This window comes from Barbus barbus (assembly GCF_936440315.1).
Source record: "Barbus barbus genome assembly, chromosome: 10".
In the NCBI taxonomy this organism is placed as follows: Eukaryota; Metazoa; Chordata; class Actinopteri; order Cypriniformes; family Cyprinidae; genus Barbus; species Barbus barbus.
Genome location: NC_136738.1, coordinates 4,172,268 through 4,192,620, shown reverse-complemented (window position 1 = coordinate 4,192,620; position 20,353 = coordinate 4,172,268). Strand labels below are relative to the sequence as shown.

Sequence of the window (20,353 nt, the reverse complement as noted above, 5' to 3'; positions counted from 1 at the left end):
GATGTTCTACACAAAGAAGAAATAATTGAAGATAATCCGAGATAATCAGGCACCCATGCAAACAAACCGCAGATTACGACCGGAGAGGGAGGAGAATGGCGATTGAATGAAAGAGACATTTTTGGCTGTGAGAAATTCAGTGCACGTTACACATCGTCAGCATACGCATCAATAAAGGCAGGAACTGTGCGCTCCAGCTCACTGCACTGGCTTCGGAGAAGGAGGCATTTAGCATTGAAACAGTCATAATGGCTGGTCACACTCTCACGCTGTTTTCCTTAATCTCATTCTGCTCCGTAATCCGTTTGACACGCCGGCCCGGCGGCAGAATTCAGCCGCAAATGAGCAGAGTATGGTGGGAAGATAAATCACCGTCTCTAGCCTCTCCAGATGGGAGAGGGCTGCAGAGAAAAGACTGGCACCCAATGACACGTGCGAGGAGGAGTCAACAGGAAATGACATGATTACTCGTAATGTCAACAGGAGGCAACAGCAGAACAGAACTGGCACTGAAGACAGACAGTAACGAGGCCATTTTATGTAAGCAGAAAGGCGAATGTATGTAAATGCTACATGCGAAAACGACGGTATAAAGAAGCAGCTGTGGGATTATGATCCAGTCAGCAACCTGCATTATGGGTAATTGCATGCAAAAATGGCAGCAGTATTTGCTGTACATCAGAAGTCAGCGCTCCTATTCAATCCACACAATGTTGTGTGGGGGGACGCATAAAGGCATGATTGTGTGAAAAGTGGCTCTGTTCCAAAACCTAGTGAAGAGCCTACGTAAGCAGCTGCCTTATAAGCATCCTAACTGAAATGGAATGTCATAAGCGATTGATTTAGAACACTCTGGAAGTGCTCTAAAAATGTGAAAACATTGGTCTATTAGCTTTACTCTTTGAAAATACTTGACATAGAATTGATTTCAACAGAGTTTTGTCTTAATGTGTTGCTAAGCCAAACATAAAAAGACATAACATATCACACAAAATATTGGTTTATAAGAGCTGCACTCCATGAAAATACTCACAACGGCTTGACTCACAACTCATTTCAACAGAGTTTGGTGTTAGCATTGTTGCTAAGCTAATGTTGTGACACTCTAATAAACATACAAATATATAGCACACAAAATACTGGTTTATAACAGATGCGCTTCATACTCACAATGGCTTAAATCCCAATTGAAATCAATTGAGTTTGGTAGTAACATGTTGCTAAGCTAATAGTACGCAAAAATATTTGTTTATACAACCCACAGTCCCTAAAAAATACATACAATGCCTTGACTCACAATTAATTTCATCAAAGTTTGATGCTAGCATGTTGCTAAGCTAATGTTGCGACTCTCTAATAAGCATAAACATACATAGCACACAAAATATTGGATTATAAATCTCAAATACTCTGCAAAATGCAACACATTTGATTTTGAATTTGAACAGACATTAAATAGTATTTAAGACTATTATTTAGAGGGGCAGTCACCTGTCAAGAAAATATCAGGCTTCAAGGAATCAGTTCAGATTTAATATGAAAAACAGTAATCCTATATTTATCAACATGTGCTAACCATGGTATAATAAGGTTAAAGTTAGGGGTTAGAATTTGTTTCAGCAGTTCTTAGGCTTTCAGCACTGCCATGACTAATGATATCTTGAAAGGGTTTAGGATTAGGAAATACAATATCACACAATTGCACCTCTAGATTTGATCATACCTGTATATTTAAGGTGAGGCTTTATGTATATATATAATTTTAGTGCTGTCAAACGATTAATCGTGATTAATTGCATCAAAAAAAAATAATTTAACAGCATTAAGATCAGTTCCAAAATGTTTTTTTTTTTTTTTAAATAATACTTTCCACATCCTTGAACTGCAAGAATCGCACCTGCTGCAACTCAGCCTCACCAGTAGGTTGTCAAAAATAAACATCTGGCATCTGTCTGCTGTCAAGAAGTTCTAAAACAAGGTGTTTTTACATTTTTCCCCAGTGAAAAAGAAGTCTATATTAGTACGAACTATCAGTTATTTATTTTATCCATTTATATTTATCACAATTATTCTGTTCATCAAGGGATAAAAAGATTAAGGGACATTTCATTACTTGTTACCTAAAATTTGAACTCATGAAGCATGGCACAAACATTGTTTGGTTGCAAGACATTGCTGTGTACATCAAACGGATAGGAAGCAAAGCTCAGCAATCATAAGAAGTCATATCACATAGAAGGGAAGAAATGAGAGACTTCATCAATACGGTTCTCATAAAATCAGCACAGCTCATCCTGGAAGCTGTAATCCCCCACATGCTCAGGGAAAACACCAGAGACATCATGTCTTCTCATGTGATTTCTCGAGTGGGACAAACAGTGCCATTTCCTATGACATTGAGTTTCCCTTCCGTTCTGCTGTTTGCACAACCAAAACCCAACAATGATCTAATTAAATTAGACATCAGCTTCAGAGATGCAACAGGAAACGATGAAGAGGGAGAGAAAGCGCAATGACCTCATCAGTCGCTCTGACCGCAAGTGTGTTGACTCAGGTCAATACAGGACTGCGGTGACATCTGTTAGTCAGATTCGACTGAAGTCCTCCTCCCAGGGTCATGTAAATAAATACTGTTCCTTTTGCTCATAGTTTCCCCCGGAGTGAGCCTTAATGAGTTGCTCTGTTTTATTCTAATTCATAATAACCAGCACACACTGCTCTTAATTACCTACAGCACAGCACCTCCAGCTAAACAGCCACCTCAGTCCCTATGGACCATCCTGCAGTCTTGTGCCTGCGATTATAGATTCATCAGAGACAATTAGAAGACTCCCCGAATGCTAGAAAGACACCTCTGTCACATCTTTTAAAGCTGGATCAGAATTATTGGATTCTTGCATTTCATGCTTTTAAAAGCATTCCAATTTGGAACTGGTAAAACATCTCCTATAAATGATGAAATTTGTCAGAGTACATGGCTAATTTTTAATGGCTGTCAGTGGGCTAACAGGACCATGCTAACAAGCCAAACATACAAAACGTGTACGATACAAAACAAATAAAAACACAACAATAATTCAGTAATTATTATCATTACAAAAAAAAAATAAGGAAGAAATAAATGCATACTGAACATGCAGTGCTTTTGTTTTTTCCTGTGATTTTTCACTTTTACAGTGTCAACATAAAATTAAATAAAAACAGCAACAACTTTTGATAATGAAAATGAAGATTATTTAAGAACCATTAAGCATTTTTAATATTGACTTTATGCTCAGTGATCTTTAATCTGATTTTAAGCATCGACCTTCATTGCATGATTTTCATGACAATTAACTCACAGTAAAACAAAATGCATTTATAAAATATTAATTAAAAATAGCCAAACATTAAAGCTATACATATGCCCCATTTATCAATAAGTAAAATGAGACTTTTTTTTTGTTTAGTAAAGAGATTTTTGATTAAATATATGCAGAATTTATCAAAATGATTTAATAATGTAAAAAAAAAAAAAACATAGTAATGATCCTAAAACTATATTTAATTTTCTATAAGTAAAATATACACTACATTTCAAATGTTTGGGGTGAGAACTTTTTTTTTTTTGTTTAGTTTTTTTTGTTTTGTACAAGAAATTCATATTTTTATATAGCAAGGATGCATTAATCAAATGCACTGACAAGTGACAGTAAATACATAGTTACAGAGAGTTCTATTTCAACTAAATTCTGTTCTTTTGAACTTTCTATTAATCAAAGAACCTATTAAAAATGATAATAAGAAATGCTTCTTGAGCAGCATATCAGTATATTAGAATGATATCATTGACATCATTGAGTAATGATGCTGAAAATTCAGGTTTGCCATCGCAAAAATAAATTACATTTTAAAAAAGAAAATGTTAAATTATACAGTTATTTTACATGTTAATAATATTTCACAATATTCTTTTTACTGTATTTTGGCCAAATAAATGCTGTCTCTGCGAACATGAGACTTCTTTAAACAACATCAAAAATACCTTTCCAACCTCAAACTTTTGAACAGTAGTGTAGTTATTCTTTTGTTTGATTTTAACATGAATTATAATATTCTTGACCGGTTTCTGAATTTTTATTCTCAAATATCTCTGCACATTACAGCTGTACCTGATTCACTGAACGAGCCGTATAACAAACTCTGCACTGGATATTAAAATCCAAAATATAGTGAAAACACTACTAAATAGCACAGTAACAAAATCGGCAGATTAAGACATTAACTTGTGAGCAGAAAGACATTAACCATGTTCTGCATCATTCAAACAAGTGATAATATCTACAGCTCTACAGCGACGTTTCCCTTACGAGATTGCCCTGCTTATTAATAACGTTAACGTTGTAATTCACAACATTACCTAATTGTATGGCCTTTAAGAGTGCAGATTTCTAGATTTCAAAGGTTTTGTACGTCCTCTAACAGAATGTAGCCTACAGGAAGGATTAGTTCGGTAAAACGGAGCTCTGGCAGAGCATGTGGCCATCCTCCACTCAGGAGAAGAAGAAAGACTCGGGAAGACAGAAGGAAGAAAGGCTTGTCTTAACTGCCATGTTCTAGAGGCAGTCCTGAGGGAGCGCAGGGAGTCTGTCTGGGCCTGTGTGGACACAGCCTGTAATAGAAATACAGAGCCAATCCAACATACAGATCTGCGACAGAGGGAGTGAGACGGTCAGTAAAGGATAGATAGGGAAAGAAAGATTCTTTTGGTACATGTCAGAGAGTGACTCTCCGAGACTAAATCACCTCTCCTAGAGCGAGTGTAGCAGAAGACTTCAGCTCCAGCAGTGGATGAGGCACGTAAGCACACAGAGAGCATGGTCCCCTCCTTTAACATCAAGTACAGCAGAGAGAATCAGGAGGTCACAAATTGAATTAGACCGGAAGAAAGGGCCAGTCCTGGACCTGCAGGAAACAGCACTCCAGAGATACACAATTACTGCTTGTTTACTTTAATGTGTGTGGGACAAGATGTGTGTGCCTCTGTGTGTTCTGTTGCAGTGTTACATCATATCCAGCCAATCACAGCTCATACACGTGGCTTGTGTTGAAAAAAACAAAGGTTTAGAAAACAAGTATTGCTGAAATATAACATGACTGTCCCATTTATTGAATCATATTGAGAGATTTTCTCTCCTTGCCAGCAGTTCAGATTTCTTCAGATGCCCTGTTAGCATTTTCACTGGCTCAAACCTAAATTTGTTTTTGTGAAATTAAATAATTGAAATTATAAGTGAGTCATTTTTATTACATATTAAATGTTTATATTTCAATCATTTAAAATATTTTATTAATATACCATTTTAATTCAAATGCTTTGTAACGTAATAAAGTAATATTAATATGTCATTTAAAGCAAATAGTTTAATTTAGCTCAAAGGGAATAATTTATGATTTTATAGGGGTTTGAACAGAATCACTGTTACGGCGATTTACTGAACGAGCCGTATAACAAACTCTGCACTGGATATTAAAATCCAAAATATAGTGAAAACACTATTAAATAGCACAGTAACAAAATCGGCAGATTAAGACACAAGATACTTCTCTTTTCAATATAAGATTGTATTTATATAAACCTAAGACATAAACTAATCTAACACATGAACGCAAGCATTCAAACATTCACACGTTGCAGAGAGAGAGAAAGTAAGGAAAGGATGAGTTTAAGAGAATGGAAATGTGAAATCCCAAGTTTACAGCAATATGTTCAATTGCATAGACCTGAACAACCATCAATCACTTATTTAACCCTCGCTTTGAGTTTCTCAATGACGCTAAAATTTATATTAATGTCACCAATTCAGTTAGAACTTGGAGGCGTTACTTGCTTGCATTGCCTGTGTTAAGGGGTTTCCTTTGTGTCGTCGTCGTCGCTGCAGACAGGGGGTTCCCCGAAGTGTCTGATTGGTTGTGAGTTCAGTAGTCTTTGAAGTGACGTCTTGGGCATTGGCTGAGGATGCAGAGTTGGTCTGGTCGAAGTTTGAAGCGAGTGCAGTTGGAGTTGGACTCCACGGAAAGAAAAGAAACTAAAGTAAAAGAATAAGAATAAAAGGAGGTAATGAGACTAGGTGGCTTTCTTCTCATTATGGCAGCAGCTGGCACGTGGGCCAGAGCACGCTCAAAGAGCAGCACGCGGTGGCAAAAGAGAAGAAGAGGGCGTAAGAGAGTAAGAGGGAGTTTGATGGTGTCCTGAGTTTTTAAACTTGGTTTTCAGACCGTCCCATCTGGACGTCTTGACCAATTAGATACTGTCCTTGCTTGGGGTATTGCTTTGTTTCTCCACCCCACTAATAAATCGTTGTTATCTGTTCAGTCAGAGGTCCGAACTTTACAGGCTCTTGCAAAGTATACACTTTGAACATGATTTCTATAACAAGACTATGATGCATTTGGCAAAGAATTGATTGGAAGAAACATTTAAAGCATGAATTTTCAAACTCATACATACCAAACATGAATATTAATCCTTCAGCTTTTCAATACTTATTAAAAGCAAGACATATACAATGAGTGATTAAAACAAGGATATTCAAACGTGTGGGTTACATACATAATATGCAGTTATGCATAGAAATGATTAGTTTCATTAAAAATTGAAAATGAAGGTATTTTATGTAGTTCTATGGAGAACGAAGGCATGTTCTTTTAGACAAAGGAATTTTGGTTATGTCTGTCTTCTATGTGTGGAGCCCTGCCAAAGAGAGTTTGTAGCTCGTGATTTTCTATCACAGGTTTACATGTGACCATCAGTCTTGATTGCTTGCAACAAATTGGACAGTCTCCTTCTTGAATTGGAATTATCAATAAGTGTTCTTTTGTCTCAATGTTGCAAGCTGTTTTGTGAAAGAGGCTTGCTAGTTAGGCTTGCTGGTTAGGAGCCAGGAATCCGATTTATGACATTGTCCTGTTACAGCTTTGAGGCCTCTCTGCATTCCAGCTCCTCAGGTTTCAATGTTCTGATGCATCTTAAATTCGTCTGACTCGGTCTCTGATATCTTATAGCTTTCTTTACAAAGAATATTTGTAGCTAAAAATTATACAGCAATAAAATTCATAAACACCTTTCTTAAAACATAATGACTGACTATCACAAGTCAGTTTTGACAACATTCCAAATATAACAGAAAACCAACTTTTGAGATTTAAGTCGGCATGAAATGGAATTGTATGTCTATTTTCTAAATTCATGTCATTGATCTTTTTATGGAATTAACAAAAATCTCACCCTACATTTTGTTTTCTTTTCAATTATTCATTTACACTCAAATGTACGTCAAAATATGGCAGAAAAGATCTGCCGCTACTTCCAGTTCATTGCCAAGTTTACCAGGCATTACATTTCATGCACAGAATCACTGTAAGTTCTGGCCCAATAGGACAAGTTCTGTCAATCAGTCTGAAACGCTCTCACTCTGGTCCACTGATCCTGTTGAGCCCTGAATTGTTGGCAGAAATCTACTATGGATTCAGTTCATTACAGTAACAGTACTGAGCCAACCTCCTAAATTCACACAAAAATCTAAACGCTCCGAGTAACAGTGGATATATTCCAAAAATTCAGGCTTACTCTTCCGCAAACCCAAATATAAGGTGAGAATGTGTTTAAAGCAGTAGTTCTGAATCAGGAGGCCTCAAGGTGGCCACAAGATGGATTAAAATCATTAAAGAAGACAAAACCAACTTGTAAATAAGCTAAAAAATCTAGACGTAAACTGCCATTTTTCTTTTTTTAATTGATTCTCTCAAAACCATCATAATTTGTTACATTTATATAGCGCTTTTCTGGGTACTCAAAGCACTTTACATAGAAGGGGGGAATCTCCTCAAGCACCACCAATTTGCAGCATTCACCTGGATGATGCGACGGCAGCCATATTGCGCCAGAACTCCCACCACACACCAGCTTATTGGTGGAGAGGAGACAGAGTGATGAAGCCAATCAGTGTATGGGGATGATTAGGAGGCCATGATGGTCAGAGGGCAATGGGGAAATTTGGCCAAATTTTTAATGACCACAGAGTGTCAGGACCTCAGTTTAACATCTCATCCAAAGGACGGTGTTTTTTACAGTATAGTGTCCCCATCACTACACTGGGGCATTAGGACCCACACAAACTGTAGGGTGAGCACCCCCTGCTGGCCTCACTAACACCTCTTCCAACAGCAACCTAGCTTTCCCAGGAGGTCTCCCATCCAGGTACTGACCAGGCTCAACCTTGCTTAGCTTCAGTGGGCAACCAGTCTTGGGCTACAGGGTGATATGGCTGCTGGATTATGATTTAAGAACCAGGCTTCTTGTTGTCTGGCAAAACCTAGATATGGAATTTTAAAAGTGTGATCTCTAGACCAAGTCAAGAAAATTTCTATAGTGAACATAAATTGCTAATTGTGAGTGAAAACTATTTAAAAGAAAAACTTCTTGTAATCACAAATGATGGGAAAACACAAATTAATTATTCATTAAAAGGAGAATTTTCGAATTTAATTAGTTATTTATAATGATATTATTTCATTATTTAAACATTGCCACTCCTAATATTATAATTATATTTGTGACTGTCTGTCTAAACCAGCAGATTTGTCATTACACCAGAAGCCAATATACCAATATCACAGTCTAGATTCTGGCCTTTGGTTATTGTCTTGGGCAATGAGGGGCCTTGGAGTCAAACAGGTTGAGAACCACTGGTTTAATATCTTCGCAGTTCGCACACATTTTAACTTGTTTCTGCATTGAGCTCCTTATTAAGAAACGAGCGAATGCCAACTGCTGCAACAGAGAAAGACACTACCCACATCCAACTTCATTTATCTTCCATTTCATATCTGTCTCGTCTCTAAATGGGAATTCACAAAACATTGGTAAATACGCCCATGTGTGCACAGAGCTGACAGTAATTGCTTGTGGTTTTACAAGTGTTCCAGACAGGGAAAAACAACGATCACACGAGTGCCCTTCGGGCCACGAGCGCATCTCTGGCCCGTACGGCGGCAGTAGAATAGGATCGTGATCCTTGGCTTTGTCCTTTGGCTTTCCGCTGAGCCTCTGTGCCGTGTCAAAAAGGCCCCAGGGCTGAGGACGATAAGCCAACTCCAGGGACACGGAGTGGCATATGAGCCTCTAAGCCAAAGAAGCCTCGTCCGCCAGCCCTCCTTTCACCATCTGCCCTTCCAGGAAAGAGGACTCGAGCAGGAAGCATTGATTTCAACGATTTGGAGACCGTCTAGTTGGAAAGGATTAAGGAGGTACCCACTGCTCTGGCAGTGGCAGGGCTAAATGAAAGGTCTGGTTACTGTGTGTTTATGGCCATGTGTTTGGTTTCCGTGCCTAGATGCAGGTGGACGATCCCCACAGCTAGATTATTCTCTACCTGTGGAGAGTAAACACTCACACTTGCCAGTTTCTTTCTCTACTTCGGGTTCAGTGTGTGTGGGTGGGCGAGTTGGTGTACGGGTAGGTGAGGTTAAGAAACATTTCCATAATAGTAATAAATAATGCTTGAATGTGCCTGTACAGTGGAGAGGAGATTTCTCATGTGGACTGTGGATGAATTGCTCATGTTTGGAACAGTTCATCCAAAAGAGAAAATTCTTCATTTCCTCGAATCATGATTCATCAGTAACTTTCACACAAAAATGTGCCTCGAATCTTACAGGACAAAGGGTATAACCACACATATGCAAAAATCACATGCTCTGGGTAATCTTCTTAATGCGTAAAGATTTTATACTAAGCAATACCAAGTTCCCATAATTCCCTGTGTAAGACTTTATTTTTTGCTTTTTCATGTGAATAATTATGTTTCTTAGTTTTTTGTAATCAGTTATGTAGGGTTTTATGGTGGTTGCCATTAAAATTATATCAGTTAATGAAATATGTTTTAATGTGCATACTCACATACATACACATAAGCAAAATTCACATATGCAGGTGGACATGTTAAGATGAAATTTTGCAAGTTTATAAAAAAATTCATTTTAAACATAAATATGCCTATGTTGCTACAGATGGCTTGTGAGATGTCTATAATCTGGGTCTGTATAAATAATGTTTTTGAAGTTGTTAATTAACCTAAGATTATGTTATGTATGTATGTTTTACAAGGAAATACCATTCTGCTTCAATATTTCACGTTTAATTTCAGGTGTTACCTGTCGTTTCTTTCCTATTATTTGTTAAATTTACTAGCAATTTCTGAGTGAAAACCATTTCAAAGTAAATTCTACAACTTTTTTCAGTGACTTTTAATATCCCACTTTAATAAATAGAGTTAATTGCAAGTAGGTCGATTGCCCTAAAAACGTAAACAGCTGTGACACAATCAAAACCTTGCTAAGTTTATATCAGCTTCACACCCAGCCTCACAAAACCGACTTGAAAACAATCCCAATTTCACCATTCCATTCAGTGCTGCTACCCCCACAGAAAGGACACACTTCACCTTCAAGATCTCGTCATGTTCATGGTATGATGGATATGCGAACTTGCCCTCTGTATGTAAACCACCACTGATATTCAGCACCAAAAGTGCCTGTTCCCGGATGCGAAAGTCGCTGCCTTTCCATCTCATTAATTTTCATTGCAAACAGAGATCCGGCAGGTCCATGGCTCTTTAGTACCATACATATTTAATGCCCCGGGGAAGAGGATGCAGAGGGCCGGATTCTGCTCCTTCTGCAGTCGCCATGGCTTAAGCAGTGAATAAAGCGCCCTTACAAAGTCACACTGTCGTGCTGTCAAGAGGGCAGCCTCTCGCCAAAAATGTCATTATCTCCCCACTTGTGTGCAACAATGTGCAGGCCACGAAGGTGAGGAGGCGAGCAAACACACAGGGAGAGGGAGCAGAAGAGGAAAAGACATTTTCAAAAAGGGAAGAAAAGAGACAAAGAGAGATATGATTGTTTTCCCTCAAAATACAATTTCACTTCAAGAAGCAAAGGGGTCATTAAACTGACGTTCCACAATTCAAACACAAAGAGCAGTGCTTGTGCAAAGGTCACACGAACATAAGAACAGATTTGCAATTTAGATTGTGTTAAAAGGCTGCCAACTCCCCAGATTCAGATTTTTATTTCATTATGACGATGTGATTCTTCCAACACTTTGTACAGTCTGCATTATACTCACTGTTTAGATGATGAAAAGGAGGAGGACAAAAGGAGAGGAGTTGTGCTTAACATGCAGCTTACAATGCCAAAACACCAACAAAACAACAAGGTTTCAATTCCAGTCATTCCCTGTGGACCAATTATCACTAAAATATTTAGTATGTTGATTACAAATGTCTCCTTTTTAAACAGTGAAAGGGCTTTCAATAAAGGCTTGTTCAACACGAGTTTCCCTTCCATGGAGAAAAGCAAAGCCATGGATTATGATTATGATTATGAAGCAATGGCCTCTCATTTATAAAAATGAACAAAACTTTGCTGAAAACCTGTTGTATACAATCCGCTACATGCCTTCTCTCTTTGATGACGTAAGAATATTATTAGTAATATTTCAAGATGAACATTTACCGGACTGAAGCAACTAGGTAAACTTGATTATCCATACATTATTTTCAGATTTTCCAGATCTGGCCAGGTTTTGGCCCCCTAATTAAATAAATATCAGCAACTGCAACAAAACTGAGCATGTTTTTGCTCAGTTTGGGTCTCTGTATAAAATCGAGGTGTTTTTCCCCTTCCTTGAGTATAAGCTTCATATTCTTACCATACCATATCATATTAGCCATGAAAGTCTGATGTATCACATATGATACTCAGCAAAAACACATATGCATTTTTTTAGACTGTTCCAGTAAATAAACGAGAACATGAACAAGACAAATAAATAAATAAATAAGACTATTATTTCATATGCCAGGCTTTATATGGTTAATGAATTCAAGTCTCTTCTAGAGATGACTCCGAGACTGACCCTTGGACAAAAAACCTGGTCATGTTCAAAGGAAGACACCTGGGCCCCCTTCACATCCACCAGCACCTGTCAATCAACATCAGTCAATCAGACTGAAAAAAAAGCCTTGTAAGAACAAGCATGTCTCCACTAAGTGCTCCTGGGAAGAAGTAGTCTTGTGTAGCAAGACGTTTGACTAAAGGCATAAGATCTGGTTCACACTGCAGCGTATCTGGCCAAGAACCGCCCACTTAGACAGAAAGAGACTGTCTGATTGACACATAAAGTGACCAGTCATAGATTGTTTTGTTTATACCTGCTGTTTAAGGGTAGAATTATCTAAAATAGATCACATTAAAACTATAACATGTATAAACTCAGTTATCAAAATGTATGTCTAAGAACACAATCAAAAGCAAAGTAGAACATATAGTTCTGCTTGTATATAGTTACCTTGTAAACACAACTTTTTGCAGGTGGACTGATTTAAAAAAAAAAAAAAAAAAACACAAACGGATGTAGCTTAAAGCTGGCCGATCAGATTAGAGCTTGCCAGTTTTGTGTGCAGTATGCATCAGATGGTCAGCGAACGGACTGTGGGCGGCCCATGCAGCCTGAGGCTAAAACTAGGGAAGAGGTAACAAAACAAATCTCTCTCTTCGTTTTCATGTATTTTCCTTAACTCCCTCTCACATATGCATACGCACACATTTAGACAGATGGAGGATTATGAATTTATTTCTTCCAGATTTTTCTTCCTTAGGTTGTCTACAGGCTTTTGGATTTTTAACTGGGAAATGGAAGCATAATTTTTGGAAGTGTCTAAACAATCTATGGATTAATATGGATTATGCATTGGATTTGTGTACCATCTGAAGTGTAAATAGTTGATGAATGGCAGGATATGTACAGAGTGTAGTGCCTAGTAGACCAGGACACACACACAAAATAATTTCAAGACAGCACATTCCTTAGCAGGAGTTAAGACTTCCACTCCCAGCATCTGCATTTGACTGGCTGGCCGATTTCCTGCCCTAAATCTCCTTATCTCAGGAGACCTCTAAAACCCAGGATAAATTTTGAGGGAACATCTGAAATGGATTTAGTACAGAACCTTCAATGTTGTTCCTGACCGGTTTGCCATAAATAAAAGTTGCATAATCAACAGTATAACGCATGTGGCATCTGGAAAGGCTCCAGCACAGACCCTCCCTGATATCTCCTTATCGTTTAACGCAGTAATTCAATGATGGTATCAACATGAAGATGATGGTTTTACAACAGATCTCTGAGCTAAGAAAATCACCAGATCTCCATCCGGAGTGACATTCCCATGACCTCCCATTTCTCCCCAGCAGAGAAACATGCCTTTTCTTCTTATTGGCAGAACAAAGAAGATCGGACCTTTTATAAGTGTTCCCAAAAGGACAAATAATAATCGCTGCTGCTATTAAAGCAATATACTCAAAAGCAATATATTTAGAATATATATTCAGGTTGTATTTTATGAAATTAAATTAAGCTTGCTGTGTTATTGGAATCTATGTTATTGTTGTAATCTCTTGATGTCTAATTTTTCCCGATTATTGTTTAGTTTCACATGCTTGGTGTAATTATTTAGAATTTAGGATCTTTTAATCTATGCCTTAAGCGCGTAATAGATCAAATTGATATATTTGATTTTTTGATTTGAATGAAAGCTATTTGCGTCAGCAATAATTTGGTGTGGATGAAAGTTGACTTTTCTCATCGTAATGTATGATTAAAACATTTATAGGAATCTGCTAGGATATGTTCTTCATTTTATGAAATAACTCAGCAAAGGATTATTTACGCAAACTGAGCCGTGCGGGGCGGGGCTCCGCCCTACAGAAACACTTGCGATTGGATCAAACAGAAAAAGGGGCAGACTGAAATCAGCCCAATAAAGACAGACAGCCAACTTCGCGCTGTTAAGCGCTTTCAGCCATACACCATCTGGCGAGGATCCACACATGCCTTCAAAGCTCTGACCAAAGAAACTTTAACACCTGAGGCCAAAATAACTCTAAACAGACTTCCTAAGAGCGTCATCACGTCACAGAGAAACCAACCAATTTCAAGAGGGCATCCCCAGTGACATCACGCAACGACAACTTCAGAAGCCAATCCACGCCTGGGGTTCCCTCAACCAGGAAAGGAACGAAACAACTCAGAGCAAGTAATCAAATAATTCTCCATAATTCTGCTGGAAACTGGTTGCATTCATCTTTAAGAGTAAAGATAGTAAAGTTCCTTGCTTGTGACTCCCTCAGGTTCAAGTTAGAGCATTCTTGAAAACGAGCATTAGAACCTTAAACTCTCTTCAAATCAAAACAATTCATTGCCTGCAGCGTGTATGTGTGTTTGTGTGTGTACGTATTCTGTTTGGTGTTATTTTAGCTTAGTAGTGTTGTAGAGTAGCAGAGTAGCAAGTGAACTCTGATTTATTAAGAAATCTTGTGTCTGGTGCCATGTGATTTTCAAGTCTTCAACTATTTGCCAAAGATCGCGTTACCTATGCTAAAATTGACCTATGCTAAAATTACCTAATCAATTCGGTATTACTGTGGCCACGGGAATAATCTGAATTGTTAAAACATACTGGTTTTAATGCTTGCTGGACAAGTCGTTAATGAGGTATTGTTAATAAGGTATAAGTTGGACGTTTTGATTAATATCCATTAATCGTACGAATATGAAATCGATTTCCAGAAACTAAAATTAAATAAATAGTTCTAAAATTACTACAAGAGCATATTCCATATTAATGCTTCAGTTTTTATTTGTAAATTAAACATTTACAGTTATAACAATAAAAAAAAACACTAAACATGCAAAACAATATATTTAAGTATTTATTAAAGGAAAAAAAATAAAAATAGCCCCCCTCCCCCCCCCCCCAAAAAAGCTGTAAATTTACTCATCTCCAGGCCATCTAAGATGTAGATGAGTTTATGCCTTCATCTGAAACGTTTTGTTTAGGATTCACAAGACTCTAGGCAATAACTGAATGTTTTGTGGAGTGAAAATCAGTGTGTTTGTAATAAACACATCCATAAGTACAGCATTTTACCTTTAAATCATCACTTATGACCAAATTACTAAATTGTAATCCATAATAACATATAATAATCCATAATAATTAATGGTGAAATTATTTATTACAAGCATGCAGCTTCACAAAATGTTAACTGATGGAGTCATGTGGATTACTTGTGGATTTTTTTATGTTTTTATCAGATGTTTGGACTCTCATTCTGACGGCACCCATTCACTGGGGAGGTTCCATTAGTGAGCAAGTGATGTAATGCTAAATTTCTCAAAACCTGTTCCGATGAAAAAACGAACTCTTCTACATCTTGGATGGCCTGAGAATGAGTAATGTTTCCTCAAATTTACATTTTTCAGGGTGCATAAAAGCACTCTTTAGCCATGAATACGTTTACAGTATAACACAGCTTCCTTAAAATGCAGTAAATTACTGAAACTGACTATTTGTTGTAGCATTCAAAACAGCAAAATGTATTGATTAGAACAATACTGATTCTTCAATGCTAAATCATTAAAAATAAGTTTAAAATATTATAGAGCTTTGCAACACCTAGATGTGAATAGAGCTTTTAATTAAATATTTTAAACTGTTACTAAGGAGAATATAAATAACAATAAGGATTGCTATTTTTCTGCATTTTCAGGTGTGATCATGTGTCTTATTCAGGAAACACTGCAATGTATTTTGTACTTGTTTCAGCACCATGGACAGGGACCAAATCATGCTCAAATGTAAACCTGAACAAAACCAAACAAATAAATAAAGTATGCAAGAGAGAATAAACAGAGAACGAAACGAAAGAGATAGATGCAACAATCTGCTGCACACTCACTGAAACACTGTAATGGGTAATGTACTTTACAAAGTGTCCTGCAGTCAGTTTGGCAGGACATTTTGCCCTTGTTTTCTCATCCCACAGCACAGGAAATATGAACTCAAAAATGATATAGCTAATCATTTGGGAATGGCATTAGCTGATATAGCTAATCGTTTGGGAATGGCATGTTTCATATGCTGTTTTGTGCTGTGGCAGCTGCAGCTGCTCAGTACTCTAATGATCTATTAAGGTACAGGCTAAAAGCAACAGCCCTATTTCATGGATGTGCAACAGCAACGCTATTCATCACCATGACTGAAGAGGAAGAGGAAAAAAAACAAAACACCTGAACAATGACTGGAACAGAATAGCCTTCCGGGGATTACGCAGAAAAATCACTGCTGCACTATTAACGTTATTGAAATTCCGTAAAGCACTGCGCCACCTCTCTCTCTCGTTCTCTCACACATAATCTTTATTTTTCTATCTCTTCCTAGATCGCAGGACACCTACCATAAATCTCAGACTGTTTCAAATGAGAGGACATGCTCTCAGTTTCATCCTTCCATACTGAGGTAATTACCATCTTTGAGAGGAACCCCTGTGGATCAAAACACCTTAAACAAACCTATGATGGTTTGCTGGTTTAAACTGGTCTTTTTGCCTGGCTAGCTGAAAAGTGGCAGAAACTAGCCCCCCAATTCTACTCTAAGTTAGCAGAGAACAGCACACAAAACACTTAAGGTACCAAAAAGGTCCACTACAATATCATGGACATGTACCATGTTATTATTTGAAGTACCATGTCTGATACTGTACCAAGGTATTCCAACATTTGCCTGTTTCAACTAGTGCTGTCACGTGAACACACTAGCAACATAGTATTCAAATGTTAGGTTTTCTGTTGTATATAATAAAAAATGCAATTAATCAAATTAGATCTGACTCTTTTATATTGTATATTTATAAAACCGCTGAAATTGCTAAGTGGTTGCTGCATTTTTGTGTATCATTTCTTATTTTGTGTCATGGACCATCCATTGGTAGGCTTTAGTGGATTTGCATAATATTTAGGAATCACCTGAACACACCACACAGACATATTGTTCGACGTTCCAATAAGCTCCTTTCCATTTACCCCAAACTTGTGCATTCAAAGTGCCAAAAAAAAAAAAAATCCACCTCGCGTTAATCCACAAGTGCGCGCGCACCGAGTCTCCGCGCGCGTTCTCGCGCGCAGATGACAAAACAGCGGACCGTACACATGTAAGAGCTTTTTTCATATGCTTAACGTGAAAGAAATGTGATGACAGCATACATGGCGAGCTTCTGTTAGAAGCCGTCAACAAGAAAACCAACACCATAGGGAAATTCAGCGTTCGCCTACCGTGCACTCTTCCATACACGTCCGCACCGAATATACATCCGTTTCATATTTCTGAACAAAAAGCTCAAACTCTCGGTATTTCTCCTGAGCTCGTCGGTCGTAGCGTTGGTAAGCCTGAACGCACTGGCTGCATCCCGACGCATCAGCCATGTCCAGGCTACAGGTCAAATTGTCCGGACTCGTAAACCCGTAAAACAAATCCAAAAGCGAGTAGGAGTTACAAAAAGAAAGATAGAAATCGCTCAGGTTCCACTCGGAGAGGCCCGAGCATACGGCTTCCGCCTCGTCAAAAGTCAAGCAGTTTTTGGAGAGGCTGTCAGGATGACAAGTTTCAAGTCTCCACAGAGGTTTGGTAGAATTGCCTATAAAAATAAGACTCTGATCTCTCTGATGGCTGGGTGAAAGTATATGGTTCGTGTGCTCCTGCCGTTTGTCTCGCGTCCTCGTCAGTTTCGCCTCGGCGCAGAACCACAGATGATCAGAGAGCAAAACGGTGATAAACAAAAGAGAGGCTAGGGACAGTCGCCATCTCTGGGCCCTTTCCGAATCGGTGAATAATGGCTTTTCGTCCTCTCGGGGTGCGAAGCAGATTTTTAAGCCGTCATCTTGCTGCCGACACGTCCAAGCACCCCTGGTCATATTTCAGGAAAGAGCAGCACTGGCCGACTCCACCGCGAGGGCTCCTCTGCCACAAAATGCATTGATTTGAAATGTTTTCTTCCCGTTCAACAGCGCTCCCGGCAGCTGTATCCGACTCTCTGGGCTAGATGAAGCCGCGCGCGGTCATATCTCCGTTATTCCGCATGGCTCCGCGGAGAAAAAGCGCTTTCTGTGTGACAACATGCCTCCTCTGTTCCCGTATCTCCTCAAGGGAAGGCGAGACGCTGAACGAGCTGCTCTTTCCCTATCTGGGCGGATTGCCTTCGATCTTCTCCGCTGTTCATCACCATCATCTTGGGTCCTGTGTTAAGTTGCCGCCATGTTCGTCTTGAAACACTTTTTGGGGAGCTGGGTCATTTGCGTCATCTCCATTCTGGCGCAGTAACACAGATCTACAGACTACAGGCGATGGATACGCGCGCGCGCTCGCACTCACACCACAAACACTCGCTGGACGTGTCAATATGAGAGATCACCCATAATAAATGCACATTTCCCCGTACGCGTTTAGATTTCAAAGCCGTTCACCCCCTTGTCCTTCCTCTTGTCCATATTCACAGTCCACTCATCTTCAGCATCCCGTCACGTTCCCGTCAAAAGCAATCCGTTTTACAACCTCCGAGCAAAATAAACGACGCAGTGTGGACGTTTAAAGACGCGGTGGCGTTAAACAGCATCGTTTTGGCGGTGCGTAATGTCCTTTAAATGCGCAAAGACGGGAGGAAAAGGACACAACATGTTGCGTGAAGGAGAATCAGCGTGTGACAGAGATGAAACGACATTTGTATGTCTCGTTCATCCATTTCAGGTTGAAGTTTATTAGTATGCAGCGTGTAACTGTGTGTAAGGAGCCGGGCACAGGAGAGACATCTGGGCGTCAAAGCAGCACGTTGGAAAGCGAGCGCGGAAACGTGAGGCGAGTGTGTGTGTGTGTGTGTGTGTGTGAATGAGATAGAGGGAGAGAAATAGAGACAGATACTGTATATTTGTCCTCTAACAGTCTAACCTTGTGCGTCATGGCCCTATTTGATCCTGCATTTCAAAGCAAACAAAGTGCGTGCAGTGCACAACCACCACGTGCTTGGCTTCTGCCTTTCTGCCTGTATTTGGGTGCTGAATGTGAGGAGAGAGGCGAGGCTGGCATGCAAATCAGTGCTTTTTCCCCGTTTACACACTTTAAGTCGCCAAATCACAGTCAGGTTCTAGCCTATTGTTTGGAACACTATGTATATAGTCCTTTCCTTAAATTTGATTTCAACTCCTAGAGAAAACGAGATACAAAGTAAAATGTTTATTTTATTGCATTAACATTAAAATTTGAATTAACTGATACTAATAAGGGTTACTTTTGTCATTAATCACTTACCCCCATGTCATTCCAAACCCGTAAAAGATGCATTCGCCTTCGGAACACAATTTAAGATATTTTGGATGAAACCCGTAAAGGCTTGTGACTGTCCCAGCGACTGCCAAGTAATTAACACTGTCAAGGCCTATAGAAAAGTATGAAAGACATCGTCAAAATAGTCCATCTGCCATCAGCGATTCAACCGTAATTTTACAAAGCTATGAGAATACTTTTTGTACGCAAAGAAAATAAAAATAGCGACTTTATTCAACAATTCGTAACCGCTTTGATTTGAACGAAAACAGCATATCCGTGTGGTGCGGCTGACAGAACAGCATACGCAGTTTGCGTTTAGAGGATACTCTCCAATAATGGCGCTATGGTGACGAACGGTTGAATAAAGTCATTATTTTTGTTTTCTTTGCGTACAAAAAGTATTCTCATAGCTTCGTAAAATTATGGTTGAACCTCTGATGGCAGATGGACTATTTTGGCGATGTCTTTCATATACTTTTCTGGGCCTTGACAGTGTTAATTCTTTGGCAGTCAATGGGACAGTCACAAGCCTCCTGGTTTTCATCCAAAATATCTTAAATTGTGTTCCGCAGACAAACAAAGCTTTTACAGGTTTGGAACGACATAGGGGTAAGTGATTAATGATGAAATTTTCATTTTGGGGTGGAGTAACCCTTTAATATTAATTAATATGTATAAAGCAAGAGTTCAAATTATGGGGGCTCACACCCCCTTTATAAATTCAATGCTCCAATAAAATATACATACTCAAAATCGGTTATAATAAAGTGATACATAATGTGTGAAAGTTTTGTCAGTATTCCGTCAAATGATGATCCTAAAAAAGTTCAAACAGTGTACTGTTTCTATGGTTACTATGAGGTTATCATTATTTATCACTTTATTATAGATTTAGTTTTAAACTTAGATAAGATGAGTATTATTAGTCATAATGGATAACTGCACTAAGGGCAGCACAATACTTTGAGTTGCACAAGATGAACCTCAACAGATTTGACCAGCAAAATATCCTATAAAAATGTAGAGCAGCCTAAACTGTGTAGACCAAAAAAAAAAAAAAAAAAATTACAGTGGGAGTTTGACTTAAAAAA

The 20,353-nt window shown here is 38.6% G+C and overlaps 1 protein-coding gene across 1 annotated transcript in view; it reads right to left on the bottom strand.

Moving 5' to 3' along the window:
- The window catches only part of LOC306876013 (NALCN channel auxiliary factor 1-like), a 150,695-nt gene extending 132,225 nt beyond the window's left edge, over nt 1-18,470 (bottom strand). The window contains exon 1 of the mRNA XM_079426902.1: nt 17,219-18,470. Within this exon, the coding sequence (XP_079283028.1) occupies nt 17,219-17,857 (639 nt within the window). The 5' untranslated portion in view covers nt 17,858-18,470. The remainder of the gene's footprint in view (nt 1-17,218) is intronic.
- Between the last annotated feature and the right edge of the window lie 1,883 nt (nt 18,471-20,353).